The sequence below is a fragment of the Theropithecus gelada genome, chromosome 17 (genome assembly GCF_003255815.1).
Source record: "Theropithecus gelada isolate Dixy chromosome 17, Tgel_1.0, whole genome shotgun sequence".
Classification (NCBI taxonomy): domain Eukaryota; kingdom Metazoa; phylum Chordata; class Mammalia; order Primates; family Cercopithecidae; genus Theropithecus; species Theropithecus gelada.
This window is the reverse complement of record NC_037685.1, coordinates 34846880-34866876: the sequence shown is the minus strand read 5'-3', so window position 1 is coordinate 34866876 and position 19997 is coordinate 34846880. Positions and strand designations below refer to the sequence as shown.

At 45.2% G+C, this 19997-nt stretch overlaps 1 protein-coding gene across 6 annotated transcripts in view; it reads left to right on the top strand.

Moving 5' to 3' along the window:
* The first annotated feature begins 5670 nt into the window (after positions 1–5670).
* DZIP1 (DAZ interacting zinc finger protein 1) overlaps positions 5671–19997 on the top strand; it is a 63799-nt gene continuing 49472 nt past the window's right edge. For 2 of the 6 annotated variants that reach the window (XM_025364382.1, XM_025364380.1), the window contains exons 1-5: positions 5713–5978; positions 6659–6756; positions 7121–7334; positions 8134–9077; positions 16937–17024. In XM_025364382.1, the coding sequence (XP_025220167.1) occupies positions 8346–9077; positions 16937–17024 (820 nt within the window). In that variant the 5' untranslated portion in view covers positions 5713–5978; positions 6659–6756; positions 7121–7334; positions 8134–8345. Of the gene's footprint in view, positions 5979–6658; positions 6757–7120; positions 7335–7878; positions 9078–16936; positions 17025–19997 lie in introns of those variants that run through there. The other 4 variants (XM_025364384.1, XM_025364385.1, XM_025364383.1 and 1 more) reach the window with 4 other exon arrangements.

Sequence of the window (19997 nt, the reverse complement as noted above, 5' to 3'; positions counted from 1 at the left end):
GACTTGCTCTAGGGGCAGGGACACTGCAGAGAATCCCCACTAGAGCAGGCCTTAGTGAAGCCATGGGGACAGGGTCTCTGCCTCAGAGACCCCAGACCTATAGAAATGCCAGCATGCAATGCCAACCTGTGAGAGCCACAGGTACCCAACACCAACCTGTGACAACTGCTCCATGGGCTGTGCCCAGCAAAGCTGTAGGGGTGGGGTACCTTGGGGCCTTGGGGACCTTAACCTCTGCCCCGCTGTGTTCAGAAGGCAGGACATGAAGTAAGGGAAGGTTGTTCTTAGGCCTGAAGATTTGGTGTTGTTTGCCTTGTCGAGTTTTGGAGTCGCTTGGAATCTGTTACTCCTTTCTGCTTCCCTATTTCTCTCTTTTGAAATGGGAATGTTCATCCCATGCCTAAATACACCATTGTACTTTGAAAGCCCTTGGCTTGTTTGATTTCATAGATTCACAGCTGGAGGGAATTTGTCTCAGGATGAATCATACCCTGACTCTTACCCACATCTGATTTAAAAGAGACTCTGGATTTTAGACTTTTGAGCTGACGCTGGAATAAGTTAAGACTTTTGGGGCTACTGGGAGAGAAGACATGTATTTTGTATGTGAGAAGGATATGAAATTTGGGGGCCATGCCGGGCGCGGTGGCTCAAGCCTGTAATCCCAGCACTTTGGGAGGCCGAGACGGGCGGATCACGAGGTCAGGAGATCGAGACCATCCTGGCTAACACGGTGAAACCCCGTCTCTATTAAGAAATACAAAAAACTAGCCGGGCGAGGTGGCGGGCGCCTGTAGTCCCAGCTACTCGGGAGGCTGAGGCCGGAGAATGGCGTGAACCCGGGAGGCAGAGCTTGCAGTGAGCTGAGATCCGGTCACTGCACTCCAGCCTGGGCGACAGAGCGAGACTCGGTCTCAAAAAAAAAAAAAAAAAAAAAAAAAAAAGAAATTTGGGGGCCACAGCAGAATGCTATGGTTCAAATGTGTCCCTTCCAAAATTCAGGTGTTGGCAATGTGATGGTATTAAGAGGCAGGGCCTTTAAGAGGCAATTAGGCCATCAAGATGCCTCCCTCATTAATGGGATTAGGCCCTTATAAAAGAGGCTTCACAAAGCATTCCGCTCACTTGCTCTTTCACTCTCTCTTGCCCTTCAGCTTTCTGCCATGTGAGGACACTACAAGAAGGCCCTCATCAGTAACTCAAACCTGCGAGAGCCTTGATCTTGGACTTCCCAGCCCCCAGAAGTATGATAAAATAAATTTCTATTCTTATAAATTACGCAGTCTCAAGTATTTTGTTGTAGTGGCACAAAACAGACTAAGACATATCAACGGAAAGAAGAATATGAGGCTGTGTAGGTGCTAAGCAGCCAAGGAAGTGGATTTAATGGACGTTGCATTTGTCTTGTTTTCATATTTCTCTATATAGGTGCCTTCCTTTGCTACAGTGTTTTTCATGTAATTATGGTGGAGTTGTAATTTACACCCTGCCTTTAGCCAAACCACTTGGTTGGGCATGTGACTAAGTCAACTAGAATCTTTCTCACAGGAATTTATTTACTTACCTATTTATTTTTGAGATGGAGTCTCACTCTGTCACCCAGGCTGGAATGCAGTGATGTAATCTTGGTTCACTGCAGTCTCTGTCTCCTGGGTCCAAGTGATTCTCCTCCCTCAGCCTCCTGAGTAGCTGTGACTACAGGCATGGGACACTATGCCTGGCTAATTTTTGTGTTTCTAGTACAGACAAGGTTTCGCCATGTTGACCAGGCTGGTCTCGAACTCCAGACCTCAGGTGATCCACCTATCTCGACCTCCCAAAGTGCTGGAATTACAGGCATGAATCACTGTGCCCGACACTCTCAGGAATTTAATTGTTAGAGTGGCAATGGACGCAACTGAAGTTGAATTATCACAAGAACAGTGTCCTGTAATCCACAGAACAATCATGAGATGTGGGAGGTTCTAATGGCAGTTAAAATTTGATTTTTCTGCATAAAAGAGAACATTCAGATAAATGTCTTGAAAAGGTTTCTTACCTGGAAGAGATGTCTAGATGTAGGCAGTTCAAGATTGATATGACCCCTTTACAACATCATTCTGCCTTCCCATCCTTAGTATGTGAGTCTGACTTTCAGGTTCCAAGTGTGAAATAAAATAAAATCTTGGGACCCCAAACTCACTATGCCAAAGGAGAGTTGAGCTTGACAACTGAGTTGGGGCAATACTACCTACCATTTTGTTTCCAAACAGATGGTTGTAATTTCACAATTCCATGCCAGAGCCTTTTACATAAGTCAGGTTCCCACAATAATAGAAGGCCATACACCTTCCCAGATGGCTTCCCTTACAAATTACAAAGAAATTCCCTGCAAGCCCCTAGATCTTTCAGGATACATTTCTCCCTACAAACCAGCCCTAAAATCTGTTAAATCTCACAGTGACTGGTGTGAGATGGTATCTCATTGTTTTGATTTGCATTTCTTTGATGATTTGTGATATTGAGCATTTTTTCACACATATGTTGGCCACTTGTATGTGTTCCTTTGAGAAGTGTCTGTTCATGTCCTTTTCCATCAGTCAGAATGGCAATTATTAAAAAGTCAAAAAACAACAGATGTTGGCGAGGCTTCAGAGAAAAGGGAATGCTCATACACTGTTGGTGGAAATACAAACTTATCCCGGCCCGCGGGATCGTCGAAGCAGGCCCTGGAGGAGGGAGTGGGAATTTGGGGGACAAGAGACACGAGAAATGGAGACAAGACAGTGCTCTGATCAAGTCTCGTTTAATGGCGGTAATGCAATGCCTTATATACACTTGGAGGGGAAGGGGTTGGGCCAGAGGCGGAGATGATCTCATCGCGGAGGGTGTGGCTAGGTAGGTATTGGTTTCTCTGGTCGGAGGTCATGTTGCGCCTGCACTGTCAGTTGGTAATTTTCCCGGGGGCAGGATGGTGCCTGTGCTACAAAGTAACAATTTTCGCCTCGCGGGAGGGGGGGAAAACAGGTGAAGAAAAAACAGGAAGAGAGCCATCTTTTATGAGGTGTTGATACAAAAGAGAAACAACAAATCTAGGGAGGAGGTAGAAGGTGGAAAGGAATAGAGCTCGGGCGTTTAATCATTAATTATTATTTGCTATGGCCGGGGCGCGCAGCTCCGGACACAAACTAGTTCAGCCACTGTGGAAAGCAGTTTGGAGATTTCTCAAAGAACTTAAAATAGAACTACCATTCAACCCAGCATTCCCACTACCTGGTATATACCCAAATGAAAATAATTCATTCTATCAAATAGACACATACACCCATATGTTCATCACAGCACTATTCACTATAGCAAGGGCATGGAATCAAACAAAGTGGATTGGATTTTAAAAATGTGGTATAGGCTGTTCTGCCTATGGAGTAGCCTTTTTTATTCCTTCACTTTCTTAATAAACTTGGTTCCTATTTTTTTTTTTTTTTTTTTTGAGACAGAGTCTCCCTCTCTTGTCCAAGCTAGAGTGCAATGGTATGCTCTCAGCTCACTGCAGCCTCCGCCTCCCAGGTTCAAGTGATTATCCTGCCTCAGCCTCCTGAGTAGCTGTAATTACAGGTGTGCACCACCATGCCTGGCTAATTTTTGTATTTTTAGTAGAGACGGGGTTTCACCATGTTGCCCAGGCTGGTCTCAAACTGTTGATCTAAGGTGATCCACCCACCTTGGCCTCCCAAAGTGCTGGGATTACAGGTTTGAGCCACTGCGCCTGGCCTATTATTCTTTAAACCATGTATATAATACCAAGGTTAGGTATCTGAACTGGGAATATGAGGCAAAATAATATGTATTGAATCAGACAACACATGTGATTTCTGCCCTTCTTCATTTATCACCTTCACACTAAAGGACATTAGCCAGGTAATATCAGTAACTATTTTCAAATGACAGAAACAGAAACAACCATTTGAAATAAATTCAGCTACAATGCTTTTGTTTACTTACTGTACAAAATGATTAATGTTCACCAATATTATTATTTCATTCTTTAGGATCATTTCTGTCTTCAAAAAGCAAATATTTATTTGAGGACTTACTAAATGCTCAAAATACTGGAATACTTGAGGCTCTTACAGTCTGATGGACGAGACAGATACCTTAATCATTAAAAAACATGTTTGATGTGACAATTGGTGTAAGTGGTTTGTGCATAGATCAAGAAGGCATCACGGCTGCTAAGTCATGCCAAAGTCAGTTGGTTCTTCTCATTCCAGTTCTACACCTGTAGGGTAATATACTGATAGTGGGGATGGGAAATACATGTAACTCAAATGGTATATCAACAAATAATATTAATTAAGCAATCCTCTCTCACACACACACACACAGCTATGGAGTTCACAAAAACCGGATTTTTCAGAGCAATGTCCCTATCTACCTCATATTGTCTGAAATTTCTTTTCTTTCTTTTTTTTTTTTTCCTGGAGTGCAGTGCTGCGATCCCGGCTCACTGCAAGCTCCGCCTCCCAGGGTCACGCCATTCTCCTGCCTCAGCCTCCCGAGTAGCCCGGACTACAGGTGCCCGCCACCCCCCTTCTGCTAATGTTTTGTATTTTTAATGGAGACGGGGTTTCACCGTGTTAGTCAGGATGGTCTCGATCTCCTGACCTCGTGATCCACCTGCCTTGGTCTCCCAAAGTGCTGGGATTACAGGCGTGAGTCACCGCGCCCGGCCTATTGTCTGAAATTTCTATCTAGAAATCTTTCCCCATAGTACTTAGAGGATTTTCATAGAGATCTTGAATTTTCTATCAAAATAATTTTAAAATTAGACCAATTTAAAATCCCAGCATGGTCATCCTAGGCCTTATGGCTTCAAATAAAACTAAAGCAAGGAATTCAACATAAATACATATTTAGCTGTTGCTATGTTTGAAGCCTTGTGCTAAAGTATGGTTCAAACTTGATTCTGTCAGGGAGAAGCACAAGGAAAAGCCCTTTTACAACGGCATATTGGTCCAGTAAAAGTTCTGCAACTACTCCTTTCTAATTTAAATATATATATATATATATCTGCAGTAGACACTCAGGTTTTGCTAAAGGTGCCCTCATTATTTCTCCAGATGGTATATACATACGTTCTGGGTTACTTGTTTCTTAAAACTACTAACTTTTGTCCCACGTGTTCCAATTTTAGGTTAAATAAATAAGCACACTACCCCGGACCCACATCTCCTGTAATTCGCAGTGCCTAACTTTCTACCAAGAAAGATCTGTGCCTTTCATCCTGAAATGGGCATAACGGAAAGAGACGCAGAAATCTACGTGGATTTAAATCCTAGAGTGCTTTGGAGAAAAGTCCCTAATCTCGGTTTTCCACGTCACTCAAATGCAGGGCCACACTAGATGGCCTTTTCAAGGTCCTTTGCATCTGCAGACTTCCGCGGTTAAAACGCATCTCTCCTTGGAAGATAATTCACCTGAAGCTCCTCGGGGAAATTAGCTTGTTGAGGGCCAGGCCAACCACCGGGTAGGAGCGAATCTGGTTTCTTTTTGAAAAGCCTTCCTAGGGTGAGCATCCAGCTCCAGCAACAGGGCGCGACCCCGCACCACGTGTCTGCGCCAGCTGCGGGATTGGCTGAGCGCATTTTAGCGCTGCAGTCTAGACGCTCGCAGTCCCGCCCAGCTGCCAGAGGAGCCGGGACACCGAGGGAAGAGGCCGGAGGGAGATCGCGGAGGGGAGGGGGCGGGAGGGGGGTGGGGGATCCCGAGTAGTCAGTGGTCCGGAATCTGGAAGGCCCTGGAGCGGCGCCAGGCGACCCGCCTCGCCACAACTTGCCCAGACGAGACACGTTTCATCCTGCGCCCTGCAAGAAGGAGCCGGCCCGCCTCTCTCCGCTCTGCTGTTCCTCCGCGTCAGCAGCGACCCTGGGGTCTGGGTCCCCTGTGTCGCCCCCGCCTGCCTGCAGCGCCCGGCACCCGCCCTGGAGCGCGCAGCTGCGGTGAGCCGAGACCAGGGATGCTCCAGACGCACGCAGGAGGCGGTGGCGGACGGGGTATCCCGATAACCGCGAAGCCGGCCCTCCTGCCTCTCCCGGCTGCGAGCCGAGCTGCTGCAGATCCAGCTGGCGTAGCCGCCGCAGCCCCCACTGCCTGTTTGCCTTCCAAGGAAGGGCGCCGAGGTTCCCCCAGAACCCGCGTCTCTAGGCCTTTGCCTACCCGTTCGGCTGCCCGGCGGTGCCATGCGCCTGGGACCTGAGGCGCCGCGCGAGGCTGGGGGCCCTGCCCGGGATGGGGGAGGGAGGGAACGGGAAAGCGTGCCCCCTTCTTTCCTGTTCCGGCCATCTTGTGACCGAGATCCACGCAAGGGGGAAGAGGTGGCCAACCGCACGGCTCCCCACGATGGAATGCGGCGGCCAACGGAGATAGGCGCCTCGGGCCCGCGGATCTCTGCGCCCAGATCTCAGCGGGGGCGCGTGGGCCACCCCCACGTTCATCTCCGAAGCCCTTGGCCCAAATCATGGGTTAATCCTTATAACAGGCCAGGGGCAGCAAAAATAAAAGGGATAAGGGGCCAGGAGCTGAGTTTCCTTAACTAAGTGCCCAAGTCATTCGATCGTTCTTCATTCACGTGTCCATTCAGCAAATTCTGAATGCCTTCTCCGTGCCTGTCCTTTGCTAGGTGCTAGGGATATATACTTGAGCAAGAGCGACCACAGCTCTTGTTCCCGCTGATCTTGCAGCCCAGTGGATGGAGCCTAGAGTCTACAGATCTGCCAGGTCGGTGTCTTGATGCTCTTAAACAGATGGGGGAAGCTGAGTCTTAGGGCTGACAATTTGTTCTAGATCAGGCAGCAAGTAAATGACAGAATCAAACTTTGAAACTAATTATGTCTTTAGCACTTTTTATGCCTGGTTGCAGGGAATCGTTCTTTTTTTTCTAAAGGCCAATTAAAAAATACTTGGAAGTATGGTTTATTTGAAACCATATGAAGTGCGTGTTTTATTTCCTGGATGTTTTTGCATGGGTTTATTTCTAGTTAACAATATCTTGAAAGTGCTAAATATATTTGATATTGCAACTTTGCTTCCAGTTACTCTGAATTGTATTTTCCTTTCTTCTGTTCACATATTTGGATGTTAGGAAAGAAAAAAATTTCCTGATGTCTGGTCCAAGCAGGAATACCCCGGTGGATTGGGGAATGTCTGGCTTTTCCTCAGCTTATTGATCTCTGTGGTAACCACTGGAGGCCCCCAGAAGACCTGCACAAATGAGAGGCCTGAAGTCTACAAGTTGCTGCTAGAAATATTTTAGCCTCTCCAAAACCCAGAATGCAGCCCCGATCCAAGTTTGTCAGGTAAATACAATGGCCCTGTAAAACTTGTTGGTAAAGCCGAGGGCTAAAATCCCCCTCCATCTGTTTCTACCTTCAGCATTTTGAGAATGTATCCTTTTGGAAAGGCGGGTGAAGTATTACATATTTTGGGGAGTTTTTTGGTTTGTACTTTTTATTAAAATGTTATATTTAGGCTGCTGACCTACAAAGAAAGATTCCGTTTAAAAAGCAACTTGGGTGTCAGAAATCTAGAAAGCCTGCCATCAAATATGATTAACTACAAATTTCATTTAAAAAACAACTTTACTGAGATATAATAAAAAACCCACCCTTAATTTTAAGGATACAATTCGGTGAATTTGGTCAAGTGTATATTGCTGTGTAATCAACACCTCAATCAAAATGAAAAACATTTCTGTTATGCCAAAAGCTTCCTCATGCCCTTTTGCAACGAGTCCTCCTCTATCACGTTTAATTATGTATATATTTATTGCTTACTGTTTTCTAAATTGTGTGTAAAAGATGAATATGAATAGATACTTCTTTTTTTTTTTTTTCCTATTAATGATGGAATGATTAGGTATGTCTAATATCAAAGCCTAAGGCCAGGGCTACAGTAAATAAATAACCAGGGGATGGCAGTTAAGACCAAAGGTTCCCAGGGATGTGGCTCCCCACGCCTGCCTTAGGGACATGGAGTGTCCACCCCAAAGGCCAGGGAGGGTGGCGCTCTGGGGAGCCGGCACCCAGGAGGTACCCTCTTCGGGTGAACAGCTGTATCCACTTGGGCTCGTCCAAGAGGTCTTCTCTGGTCCCGCAGGGTTCTGGGTGCACGCTGAGGGCGCGCGGGCGGACGCGCCCTTTGCTCCAGGTCCCGACCTGGGGGCTGCCATAGCAACGTCCTGGACACCCAGACCTTAGGCCGCCGCCGCCGCGGAAGCAAGGAACCCGGCCTTCTCCCGCTCCTGAGGGCTGTGGCGGCGGCGGCCGGGGAGGCGGCCCAGGCTGGGTAGAGACCGCCCAGCTCCTCCTATGCAAGCTGAGGCAGCGGATTGGCTTTCAAGTATGGTAAGAGGCGGGAGGCCGGGGCTCCCCCGACGGGGACGCGGGGCTGGGGAGAACCGGGGCTTCCCCGGACCCCCAGCTCCCCAGCCTGCCCGCCCCCCATCCCCGCCTCCCGCCGCGCTCTCTTTGTGCCCCCCGCAGCCCTTCCAGAAGCATGTCTACTACCCGCTCACCAGCGGCCCAGAGGGGCCCGACGTCGCTGTGGCCGCCGCCGCGGGTGCGGCCTCCATGGCCTGTGCGCCCCCCAGCGCGGCTTCGGGGCCCCAGCCCTTCTTCCAGTTCAGGCCGCGGCTGGAGAGTGTGGACTGGCGGCGCCTGAGCGCCATCGACGTGGACAAGGTGGCGGGGGCCGTGGACGTGCTGACCCTGCAGGAGAACATCATGAACATCACCTTCTGCAAGCTGGAGGACGAGAAGTGCCCACACTGTCAGTCGGGGGTGGACCCGGTGCTGCTGAAGCTCATCCGTCTGGCGCAGTTCACCATCGAGTACTTGCTGCACTCACAAGAGTTCCTCACCTCGCAGCTGCACACCCTGGAGGAGCGGCTGCGCCTGAGCCACTGCGAGGGCGAGCAGAGCAAGAAGCTGCTCACCAAGCAGGTGGGGGAGATCAAGATGCTCAAGGAAGAGTGCAAACGCAGGAAGAAGATGATCTCCACCCAGCAGCTGATGATCGAGGCCAAAGCCAACTATTACCAGGTGGGCAGCTGCGTGTGAGCACAGTTCATAATCCGGTAAACAACTCAGTTCCCATTTGATAGGCCTGTCCTGTATCACCACTCTTTCTTCTTAAAGATTTATATTGTATATCAGAAGACACAGTCTATTTAAGTAAAAACAGTAATTTTAACTAGCAAATGTCATGGTTCGTTACCTTCTGCAGACGACCAGAGGATTAATAATTAAACAACAAATGTCGTCTGTGGTGCTTTATGGAAGTTATCTAAATACTGGTTGTTGAAACACTTTCCTCCTCCGAATCAACCTAATCATGAAAAAACAATATACAAATTGCTGTTGAAGTCAGTCCCCAAACAATGCAGAATGTTTAAATTTGTAGGGTCTTTTTCTCATTTTTATAAATTTTAAAATATTTTCAAACTCACAGAAAAGTTGCCAGGAGACTGTAAAGAATTTTCATATATATGCCCTTCACCCAGATTCCCCCATTATTAACATTTGCCACAGTTCCTCTATTTCTGTATACGTATTGTTATTACTTTTGAACCATTTCACAGTGAGTTGCAGATCCTAAATATTTTGATGTGTATATTGTCTAAGAACAAGGACATTCACTTACATAACATTATTTAAAGAATAAAGTATTTTTATCTTCTGGTCTTAATCTTCTACTGTTTTGGGTTAGATATTGAGTCCAAGATAAATATTGCAATTTTTGAGTATAACATAAACTAATGTATTTTTTTTATTGACTAGTTGGAGGAAGTGCAGAAGGTATAAACAATGATTGAGAAAGATATCAAAGTAAGCAACAGATTAACAAGATTGATGTCATGCCCTTACTTTCTAGTCCTTTTGGCTAACTATGGCTTAAAAAGCCTCACTGGATTTAGTAATAGTGGAGCCAATGCATGAATGCTGGAGAGAACTGGGTGCAGGGCAGAGAAAATGGTGCAGTTAATATTGCTCAGAACTGACCCAGCAGGAGCGTTGAGTGTTCTTAAGATAGGGGAACAGTGGCGGGGTGTGGTGGCTCATGCCTGTAATCCCAGCACTTTGGGAGGCTGAGGCAGGTGGATCACGAGGTCAGGAGATTGAGACCTGAGACCATCCTGGCCAACATGGTGAAACCCCATGTCTACTAAAAATACAAAAATTAGCTGGGCGTGGTGGTACGTGCCTATAGTCCCAGCTACTTGGGAGGCTGAGGCAGGAGAATCGCTTAAACCCAGGAGGCGGAGGTTGCAGTGAGCCAAGATTGTGCCACTGCACTCCAGCCTGGCAACAGATTGAGACTCCACATCAAACAAACAAACAAACAAAAGGGAACAGTTAATATTATTAGAAGGACTTAGTGTTTGGTCTTGGGTAGACAACCCTGAGGTATAATCTTCAAATGACACTGGGCGTTGCTAATTGCTTATTTCATAAATGCTGCTTAAAAAGTAAATATTTTCAAATAGTGCTAAGATGGTCTTTTTCTTGTGCAACAAATAGAATGGATTATATTTAAACATTTTTTAAAGGTTTATTATACTCCAGCTTTAGCAGCTATCTAGTGAAATCTTAAAACCTCTAACATACAGAAATTGTATGTTTATAAACTTTTTTTTCTTTTTGGGGGGTTACTATAGAAGTAGCTGTTATAAGAGAAGATTTTCTTTCTCTCTTTTGAGATGGAGTCTCACTCTGTCGCCCAGGCTGGAGTGCAGGGGCGTGATCTCGGTTCACTGCAGCCTCTGTCTCCCAGGTTCAAGCGATTCTCCCACCTCAGCTTCCCAAGTAGCTGGGGCTACCGGTGTGCACCACCACGCCTGGCTGATTTTTGTATTTTTAGTAGAGACAAGGTTTCACCGTGTTGGCCAGGTTGGTCTTGAACTCCTGACCTCAAGTGATCCACCCACCTCAGCCTCCCAAAGTGCTGAGATTACAGACGTGAGCCACCACACCCAGCCTAAGAGAAGATTTTCAAATGTGAATGATAAGTAACAATTAAAAGGTAATGACTCAATTTATCAAATGAGTGACACCTACTACTTTTTCAGCTACCAGACCTTGGCAAGTTGCTCAACCTCTCTGTGCCTCAGTTTCTACTCTGTGAAATGGGAATATTAATTGTACCTACCATATAGCAGTTGTTGATGGGGGTTGAATGACTTAGTGCATGGACTGTGCTTAGAGCAGTGCTTGGCATGTAGTTACTGTTTTAGTTAATACCTGGTAATGAGGGAAAAACGTTTTGTGACATGACAAATACCAAAGCTGACTTATTACAAAATGTGAACAATCATATGACTGCTATCATGTGAGTTTTTCTTTCTTGCCTTATACAGAAAATCCAAAGGCCAGACTCCTTGTTCTGACACAATGATTGGGTCCACTGCATTATCAGTTTTACCTTTGAGAAATTGTGGTCTCATTCTCATTCTCATACCACTTCGCTTTGTCTCCATTCCCTTTGCTTTAAGAAGTCGTAAGAACTGAGTAGCTGAGACAAAGAAAATTAAAGATGCCTGTTCTTAGAGACTTGAACACACACACAGACAGACAGAAACACACATGCATGCACCCTGAGTTTTTTCCCCTATGGGGGGTGTGTGTGTGTGTGTGTGTGTTGTGTATAAGGGGGGTAGTGATGGCAATGTGTAAGGTCTTTTTCCTCAAAATTTTATTAAAAAAAATTAAAACACGGAAAAATTAAAATGACAATATAGTGAATACCCATATATGGGAGATTTTAAAAGAAAAACCTCATTGATTTTCAAATAAAAATTAGTATTGAAATATTATAAACATACAAAAAGTGCATAGACTAATGTAAGACACACCATATACCCACCTCTTAGATTTAACTCAGGTTAGGCGAGGTGCAGTGGCTCACGCCTGTAATCCCAGCACTTTGGGACAAATACCAGGCAGATCACCTGAGGTCAGGAGTTTAAGACAAGCCTGGCCAACATGGTGAAACTCCGTCTCTACTAAAAATACAAAAATTAGCCAGGCGTGGTGGTGTGCACCTGTAATCCCAGCTACTCGGGAGGCTGAAGCTGGAGAATCACTTAAACCCGGGAGGTGGAGGTTGCAGTGAGCTGGGATCGCGCCATTGCACTCCAGCCTGGTTACAAGAGCGAAACTCCATCTCAAAAAAAAAAAAAGATTTAACTCAGGTTAGCATTTTGCTATATTTCCAAGATAGCAAATGTTTAAAGAGTTTTAAACATCTTAGAAATAAATAATTTTCCCTTCCTGCATTCCCAGAGGAAATCTTTGTTTGACTATATCCTTCCTATTTATGTTTATGAATGTGTAAAATATTTTTATGAACATATGTATTCTTAAGACAGTATTTTTAAGTTTGAAAATTTTCTATAAATGATATTATAGATCTGTACTAATCTGCCAAGGCTGCCATAAAAATCACACAGGTTAGATGGTTTAAACAACAGAAATGTATTTTCCCACAGTTCTGGAGGCTGGAAGTCGAAGATCAAGATCAAGGTGTCAACAGGGATGGTTCCTGGTGAGGCCTCTCTTCCTGGCTTGTAAACAGCCACCTTCTTGCTATGTCCTCATCAGCTGGCCTTTTCTGTGTTTGGGGGGGGGAGAGAGAGAGAGAGAGAGAGAGAGAGATCGTTAATGTCTCTCTCTCTTTTTCTTTTTTTAAAGTGAAGGGGTCTTGCTATGTGCCCAGGCTGGCCTTGAACTCCTAGGCTCAAATGTTCCTTCCGCCTTAGCCTTGCGAGTAGCTGGGACTACAGGTGTGAGCCACTGCGCCGTATTTACCCTAAAAAGATTTGCCCCTTCTCCACCTCACGCCCTCCCCAACCCTGCCTTATGACCTCATGTAACCTTAACCTTAATTATCTCATTAAAGGCCGCATCTCCAAACACAGTCACAGTGAGAATCAGGGCTTCTCTCCCGTTTCTAGAGGTACACTATCCAGGCTGGTAACATTCACATTCTCTTACTCAACCATAATGTCTTAACTTGTTTTTTCTTCATTGGTTTTATATTTATGTGCTCAAAGTCCTTTCACCTCAACATCTCCATTCTTGAGTTTCTCATTTTGAATTATCTCTTAATTCATAAGATTGTCAAAATGATTTTTCTTACCCAGAAGGCCGAAGAGTGCTGCATTTCTTCAACTCTGTCAACTTTGAAAGACATATTGGATGAAGAATATTCTTAGTTACACTTTCCCTCTGAACTTTTTAGATGTGATTCCTTTGTCTTCTGGCAGTCAATGTTGCTGTGAGAAGTATGAGGGTGGCTTAAAGCTTTTCTTCTTGTGAGTGACTTGCTTTTTCTGCCTGCATGACTGAAGAGTCCTTTCTTTCTGCTTGAAGCCTTGTAGCTTTCTAGGGTATGTCTTGGTGTTGAGTGTTCTGTATCAGTTTTCCCTACAACCTGGTGAACTCTTAATCTGCAGATTCAGCTTTCACTGCACTTCAGGGAAACTCTCTTGTATTTAGTCTTTAAATTTTTTTTCATTTTTGGCTTCTCTACTTCTGGGAAACCAGTTACCTGTATGTAGTATTGGTTTTGTCCATCAGTGCTCCATACCCTTTGGTTTCTTTCTCATTGCTTTAATCCTTTCCTTCTAATCTGCATTCACTATGGTAAATTATCTCAGCCTTTCCTTTAGTGAGCAATTCAGTTTTCAACAGTGTCTCTTTTATTCCTTGCTTTTTCTTTTTTTTTTTTTTTTTTGAGTTAAGGTCTCATTTTGTCACCCTGGCCCGAGTGCAGTGGTGCAATCTTGTCTTACTGCAATTTCTGCCTCCCAGGTTCAAGCAATTCTCTGGCCTCAGTCTCCCGAGTGGCTGGGATCACAGGCATGTGCTACCATGCCTGGCTAATTTCTGTATTTTTAGTAGAGACAGGGTTTCGCCATGTTGGCCAGGCTGGTCTCGAACTCCTGACCTCAGGTGATCCACCTGCCTTGGCCTCCCAAAGTGCTGGCATTACAGGTGTGAGCCACTGCACCTGGCCCTATTCCTTGCTTTTTCTTATTTATTTGTTCTGCAATGATGTTTCAACTCTTTTTTTGTTTTGTTTTGTATTTTATCTTTCTTTTTCAACTCATTCTGGTTTTTAAAAAAATCATATTTTTATAGAATGTATGCTACTCTTATGTTCTGTGGTGTGAATAGATTGTGAAGAGCATCTTTAGATTCCTTCCTTAATTTATAGATCCCCACAGTAAGCTTTATCTTTGCATGCCATGTTTTTCCCTCCCTCCCTCCCTCCCTCCTTTTTTCCCCTCCTCCCTTTGACACGGTGGTGTGTTTGCATCCTCTCCATCATCACTGTGCATTTCTCTCATCTTACACTTACATGGGCGGCCCTGCTGAAGCATTCTACTTGCCCGGATAGAATGGCCATATTGCAGTTTGAAGGCTGGATGGTCTCTGTCTCTGTTAGGAACAGGATCGTTAGAACACCTTCTGGCAATATGTGAACACTGGGGTGGGGTGGGGTGGGGAGAGAGGGAGGCATGGCTTCCTGTTCCTTTCCTTTCTCCAGTGCTGTACACAGCCCGAAAGCCTATATGACTTACATCAGAGCCGATGTGAGGGGTCCCTAAAGTCCTATAGGTGAACCAAAGCTGTCATGAGCCCAGGATTTTGAAGAGATGTTTTAGGGATTCTCTGAGATGCAATACCAAGAAATATACCAGAATATGACCAGGCACCGTGGCTCACGCTTGTAATTCCAGCACTTTGGGAGGCCAAGGTGGGTGGATCATTTGAGGTTGAGAGTTCGTGACCAGCCTGGCCAACATGGTGAAACTCCATCTCTACTAAAAATACAAAAATTAGCTGGGAGTGGTGACAGGCACCTGTAATCTCAGCTACTCAGGAGGCTGTGGCAGGAGAATCTCTTGAACTTGGGAGGTTAAAGCTGCAGTGAGCCATGATTGCGCCACTGCACTCCAGCCTAGGTGACAGAGGGAGACACTTAAAAAAAAAAAAAAAAAAAGAAAAGGAAATATACAGAATGTTAGTTTTAGAAACCAAAGCCTGAAGTCTGGATGCAGTTACACTGATTAAGAGTAAGGCAGCATGGTGAACAAAAGAACATGTTCAGTGACCCAATGGGCATGAAAACAGCAAAATCCAAATGGAGAGAAACTCTGCAGGACAAGCTTCAGCCTCTTCAGCAAAAGGACAGCAAGGAAAAAAAAAGAGGTAGAGGAGAAACCTATAGACTAAAAGAGTGTTAAGAGACATAACCATCAGTTACAGGATAGGGATAGGGCCTTATTTGGATCCAGTTATTAATAATTATTCCAAAACAAACCGAGTATTTTTTCTATGACACTATGTGAAGTATTAGGGGAAAATCATCAGATTAACGAAAATTAAAAATTATCCAAATAGTTGAATATTTGTTTTTTTTAAAAGGATTTAATTTTTATACTTTATAAGGTGGAATAATGGTGTTATGATTTGTGTTAAAGTCCTATCTTCCTTTTAGAGATACATTCTGAAATATTTACAAATGAAATATATAATATCCAGGATTTACTTCAGAGTAATCCAGGAGTGAGGATATAGATGAAACAAATGGGATTTTTGCTTAAAAGTTGAATCAGTGTTAAAGTAGAAAAACAGAGGTATTTGAGGAATTGACTTCTTTTTTCTCAGAAAATTTATTTTAATAGGTTATACTTCAAGCTTTTGTTTGTTCATGTATTAAGGCTGTGCTCTGGGGATAAAGCTATAGATAAATTAGAGGCCCTGCCCTCAGAAGGCTATATTCTAGAACCTAGAGGGACTGAGCTGGAGACAATAAACAAGTACATAAACATGAAAATATTAGCCAGTGAGATGTATGAGGATGAAAATAAGACTATGTGATGTGACAGAGACTGTGACAGGCAGGAGGATCTTGAAGGAGGACCTTGTTGAGGACATGCCATCATCCCTAGCATGGAAGATGCTTGATGAATGACATCTTGAATGTCAGGAGAAGGTGCCAGCCATGGAAGGAGAGTCTGGATAAGATCAGGCAGGGGCAACAGTGAGTGCAAAGGCTCTGAGACTGGCGTGCCTACAGGACAGAAAGAAGGCTGGTGTGGCTGGAGTGGCAGGGGCAGGTTGTTGTTGATAGAGTAGAAGCTGTCAGTCTAACAAGAGCGGCATCAGAGGCTCCAGAAAGCAGCAGAAGGACTCTAACTGTTAAGAGGTGGTTTTCACTGTCTTGTGTTCAGTTTGGGAGGAATGCCCTGGTTTTATTTTTATTTATTTACTTATATTTTTACTTTTCGTAGAGATGGGCTCTTGCCATGTTGCCCAGGCTGGTCTTGAACTCCTGGCTCAAGTGACCCCCCCAGCTGCCTTCAGTCTCCTAAGTGCTGGGATTATATGCATGAGCCACTGCGCCCAGCCTGGTTTCATCTCTCTCTTTTTAGTCATGCTTTCAGTATCTCTTGCCAGGATGGTATTGTTCAGCAAGAAAGCGCCCAAGAGGTAGTGCTTCAGGTACCTGAATTTTTTTTTTTTTTTTTTTTTTTTGAGATGGAGTCTCACTCTGTTGCCCAGGCTGGAGTGCAGTGGTACAATCTCAGCTCACTGCAGCCTCTGCCTCTCGGGTTCAAGTGATTCTCTTACCTCAGTCTCTCTAGTAGCTGGGACTATAGGCACACGCCACTATACCTAATTTTGTATTTTTTTGTGGAGATGGGGTTTCACCATGTTGGCCAGCTGGTCTCAAACTCCTAACCTCAGGTGATCTGCCTGCCTTGGCCTCCCAAAGTGCTGGGGTTACAGGTGTGAGCCACCGGGCCTGGCCAGGTACCTGAATTTTAATTACAATTAAGTGGGACGACAGTCGTTACAGACACTTGGATTTGTTGCTCTCTTCTTTTCAGTGTCATTTTTGTGACAAGGCCTTTATGAACCAAGCTTTTCTACAAAGTCACATTCAACGCCGCCACACTGAAGAAAATTCTCGTTTTGGTGAGTAATGAGTTCTGTTTCAAAGCTGTTTTCTTCCTGCTCCCTTTTTCTTTTGGCAATGAGACTTGGTCCAGTGCATTTCCCATCATAGTCCCTGTCAATTCAGTAAGTAAATATGGAGCCCTCAGGAGGTGCATACAGTGCACTAGGTGCTGGAGATACAGCCACAAGCTGAGCGGAGAAGCCCCACTCTCTCTCGAGTTTTACATTCTAAAGGGGGTTAAGGAGACACATTTAAACAGATAAATGAGTAATTAAACAGATAAATGAGTAATTCTTCTCCAATGGTGGCAAAAGATCATAGCGCAGGACAGTGGGGTAGAGAGTGACTCCAGGTGTGGTGAAAGTCTGGGAAAAGTGTTCACAGGCCAAGGGAACACTGACTGTAAGGGCATGAGGTGTGCCGGGATGATGTGTTTGAGGAACAGAAGGGCTGGTGGAGTGGAGTAGAATAGGCGAGGAGATGGTGTGTGGTGAGGCTGGAGTGCTGGGGGCCTGATCACAGGAGGCTGTGAAGGTGTGGGCTGGAATGTGGAGTTTTTATATGCACCAGGCAGAACCACTGGAGGATTTTATGCAGGGAAGGGGCATGATCTAATTAATGTGTACCTTAGCATGACCCTTCTAGCTGTGGATAGAGACTAGACTGTTGGGGCGACAGTGGAAGCAGTGGATGCGTGAGGGGAGGAGGCTGCAATCGCAGCCCAGGTGAGAGAGACGGGGGCCTGGACCAGCTTTGTTCCCAGGCAGGTGGGCAGGTGAAGATGTAACAGATGAGCTGTGGACCCAGAAGCTACAGAGGACCCTGGGTTTCTGTCCTCTGTGTTTGGGTGAATGGTGGTGATGTTTCCTGTGATGGGGGGCCAGGGCCGGGAGGTAGTTTCAAGGAGGAAGAGGGATGAGAGTTTGTACTCGCCATGGGTGCGTTTACATCACATGTGCAACAGACATGCAGGTGGGGGTACTGGAGGGCTACAGCTTGAGGTGGAGACCCAGGCTGGAGATTTAAATCTAGGAATCACTGGAGTAGAGCTGGTCTGGCTGAGGTCACCTAGAGAGAGAAGAGAAGGCGGTGAGGCCAGCCCCAAGGTCTTCCCAATGCTAGGAGCTCAGAAAGAGCATCAGCAGAGAGTGAGGAATAGTGTCTATCAAAGCTGGAGGGAAACCTGGGGAGTGTGTTGCCATGGAAACCAAGGGAAAAATATTTCCCAGAGGAGGCAGCGGTCAGTCCTATCGAGTGCTCCTGAGGTGCAGAGTAAGATGAAGACTGACAATGGACTGCTATTGTCAAGACGGTTGTCGGTGACCCTGGCACAGCAGCTTCAGTAGACAGGTGGGGACAAAAGTCTGATTCCCCTGAGCTGAACTGAGAATTATGAGGGAGTGGTCCTACTGTATCCAGACATTGGTTTCAATAACACTTACTGGGAAGGAAAGCAGAGACATGAGGCTTCATCTGGACAGAAATGTGAGACCCAGGAAAAATTTTTATTTCATTTGATGTGGGAGATACTAAGATGAGTTTGGGCGTGTACCACCGACAACATAGATGGTATGAAAAATGAAGACGCAAGAGAGGGGAGGGGACTCTGGGGCTTACCAAGGAGCCAGGTTTTCTACCGCTGAAGTATTCTCAAAAGCAAAGAATGTAAGGGCTCTTTCTCCATGGGCAGATCAAAGCTTCCTGCGGATTGCCACAGTAACCCACAGAAATTCTTATTTTGATCTGTTTTTTGTTTTTGTTTTTGTTTTTGTTTTTAGATGTAATCTCCCCCTGTTGCCCAGGCTGGGGTGCAGTGGTGCCATCTTGGTTCACTGCAACTTCTTCCTCTTGAGTTCAAGTGACTCTCTTGCCTCAGCCTCCCAAGTAGCTGGGACTACAGGAACCCACCACCACGCCTGGCTAGTTTTTGTATTTTTTCTTTTTCTTAGTAGAGATGGGGTTTTGTTATGTTGCCCAGGCTGGTCTCGAACTCCTGGCCTCAAGTAATCCATCCCCCTTGGCCTACCAAAGGGCTGGGATTACAGCGTGAGCCACCGTGCCCGACCTCATTCTGATCTTAAATGTTCTCAGTATCTAGACATCGGTACTTGGCTTATACACTCAATACCTGCCTTTCCCTCCATTGTGGGCCAGGCTATTTCCATTCCTGCCCATTTCAGTTAAATAGATTACTTAGGAAACAGCTAAGCTTTGTAGAAACAAAAATAACAGCATAATACTCTCATTAATAAGTCCTGAATCACTGATAAAATTTAGCAATATTTTGGAAAGATGAAATATTTTAATTTACCATTCTTCAGTGTGAAACTGACCTTCTTTCTCTTCTGTTTCAGTATCTTATTCTAACTCATACTCGTTTCAGAGAGGGTTTCAGACTCTGAAACGAGTATTATTTCTTCAGGTCATCTTTGAGATTCTGACTTTCTACTTTGGTTTCCATACCTTTCATGTCTACACTCACAGACACATGTACATCCATTCAGTCATGTGTACATCTGCATGTAAGTACATGTACATAAGTATTCTTTCTTTCACTTGTTGCTTCCTTTTACAACTTTTCAGTACCTCACTTCTACCCCAGTTGATAGGCTATGGCCCAAGTTTGCATTTTGAATGTCTCCCTAGTCCTCTGCTTGTATTAGCACTGATGGGGTCCTCAGGAGAGTTCAGCGGGCACCTTAAGGATGGTGACCACGGAGATTTCAGTATGGTGGTGCCTGCAGAGGAAGCTGTTGCTTGCCTTCTGTGATTGAGACAGGCACCTCTAAGAAAAGCCCAGAGTGCCACTGGGTCAAAGCACCCTGTATTATTCCTTGTTACCATTATTGCTCCCTGAACAGGGCTCTCATGTGTCTCTGTAGGATAATCCAACCTCAACACAGTGGCTGAAAGAATCTGCTAAAAAATAATTCAGTGCCCCAAAATACACTGGGCTCCAAATAAACTCTAAAGAGCAAAAATGGGCTCAT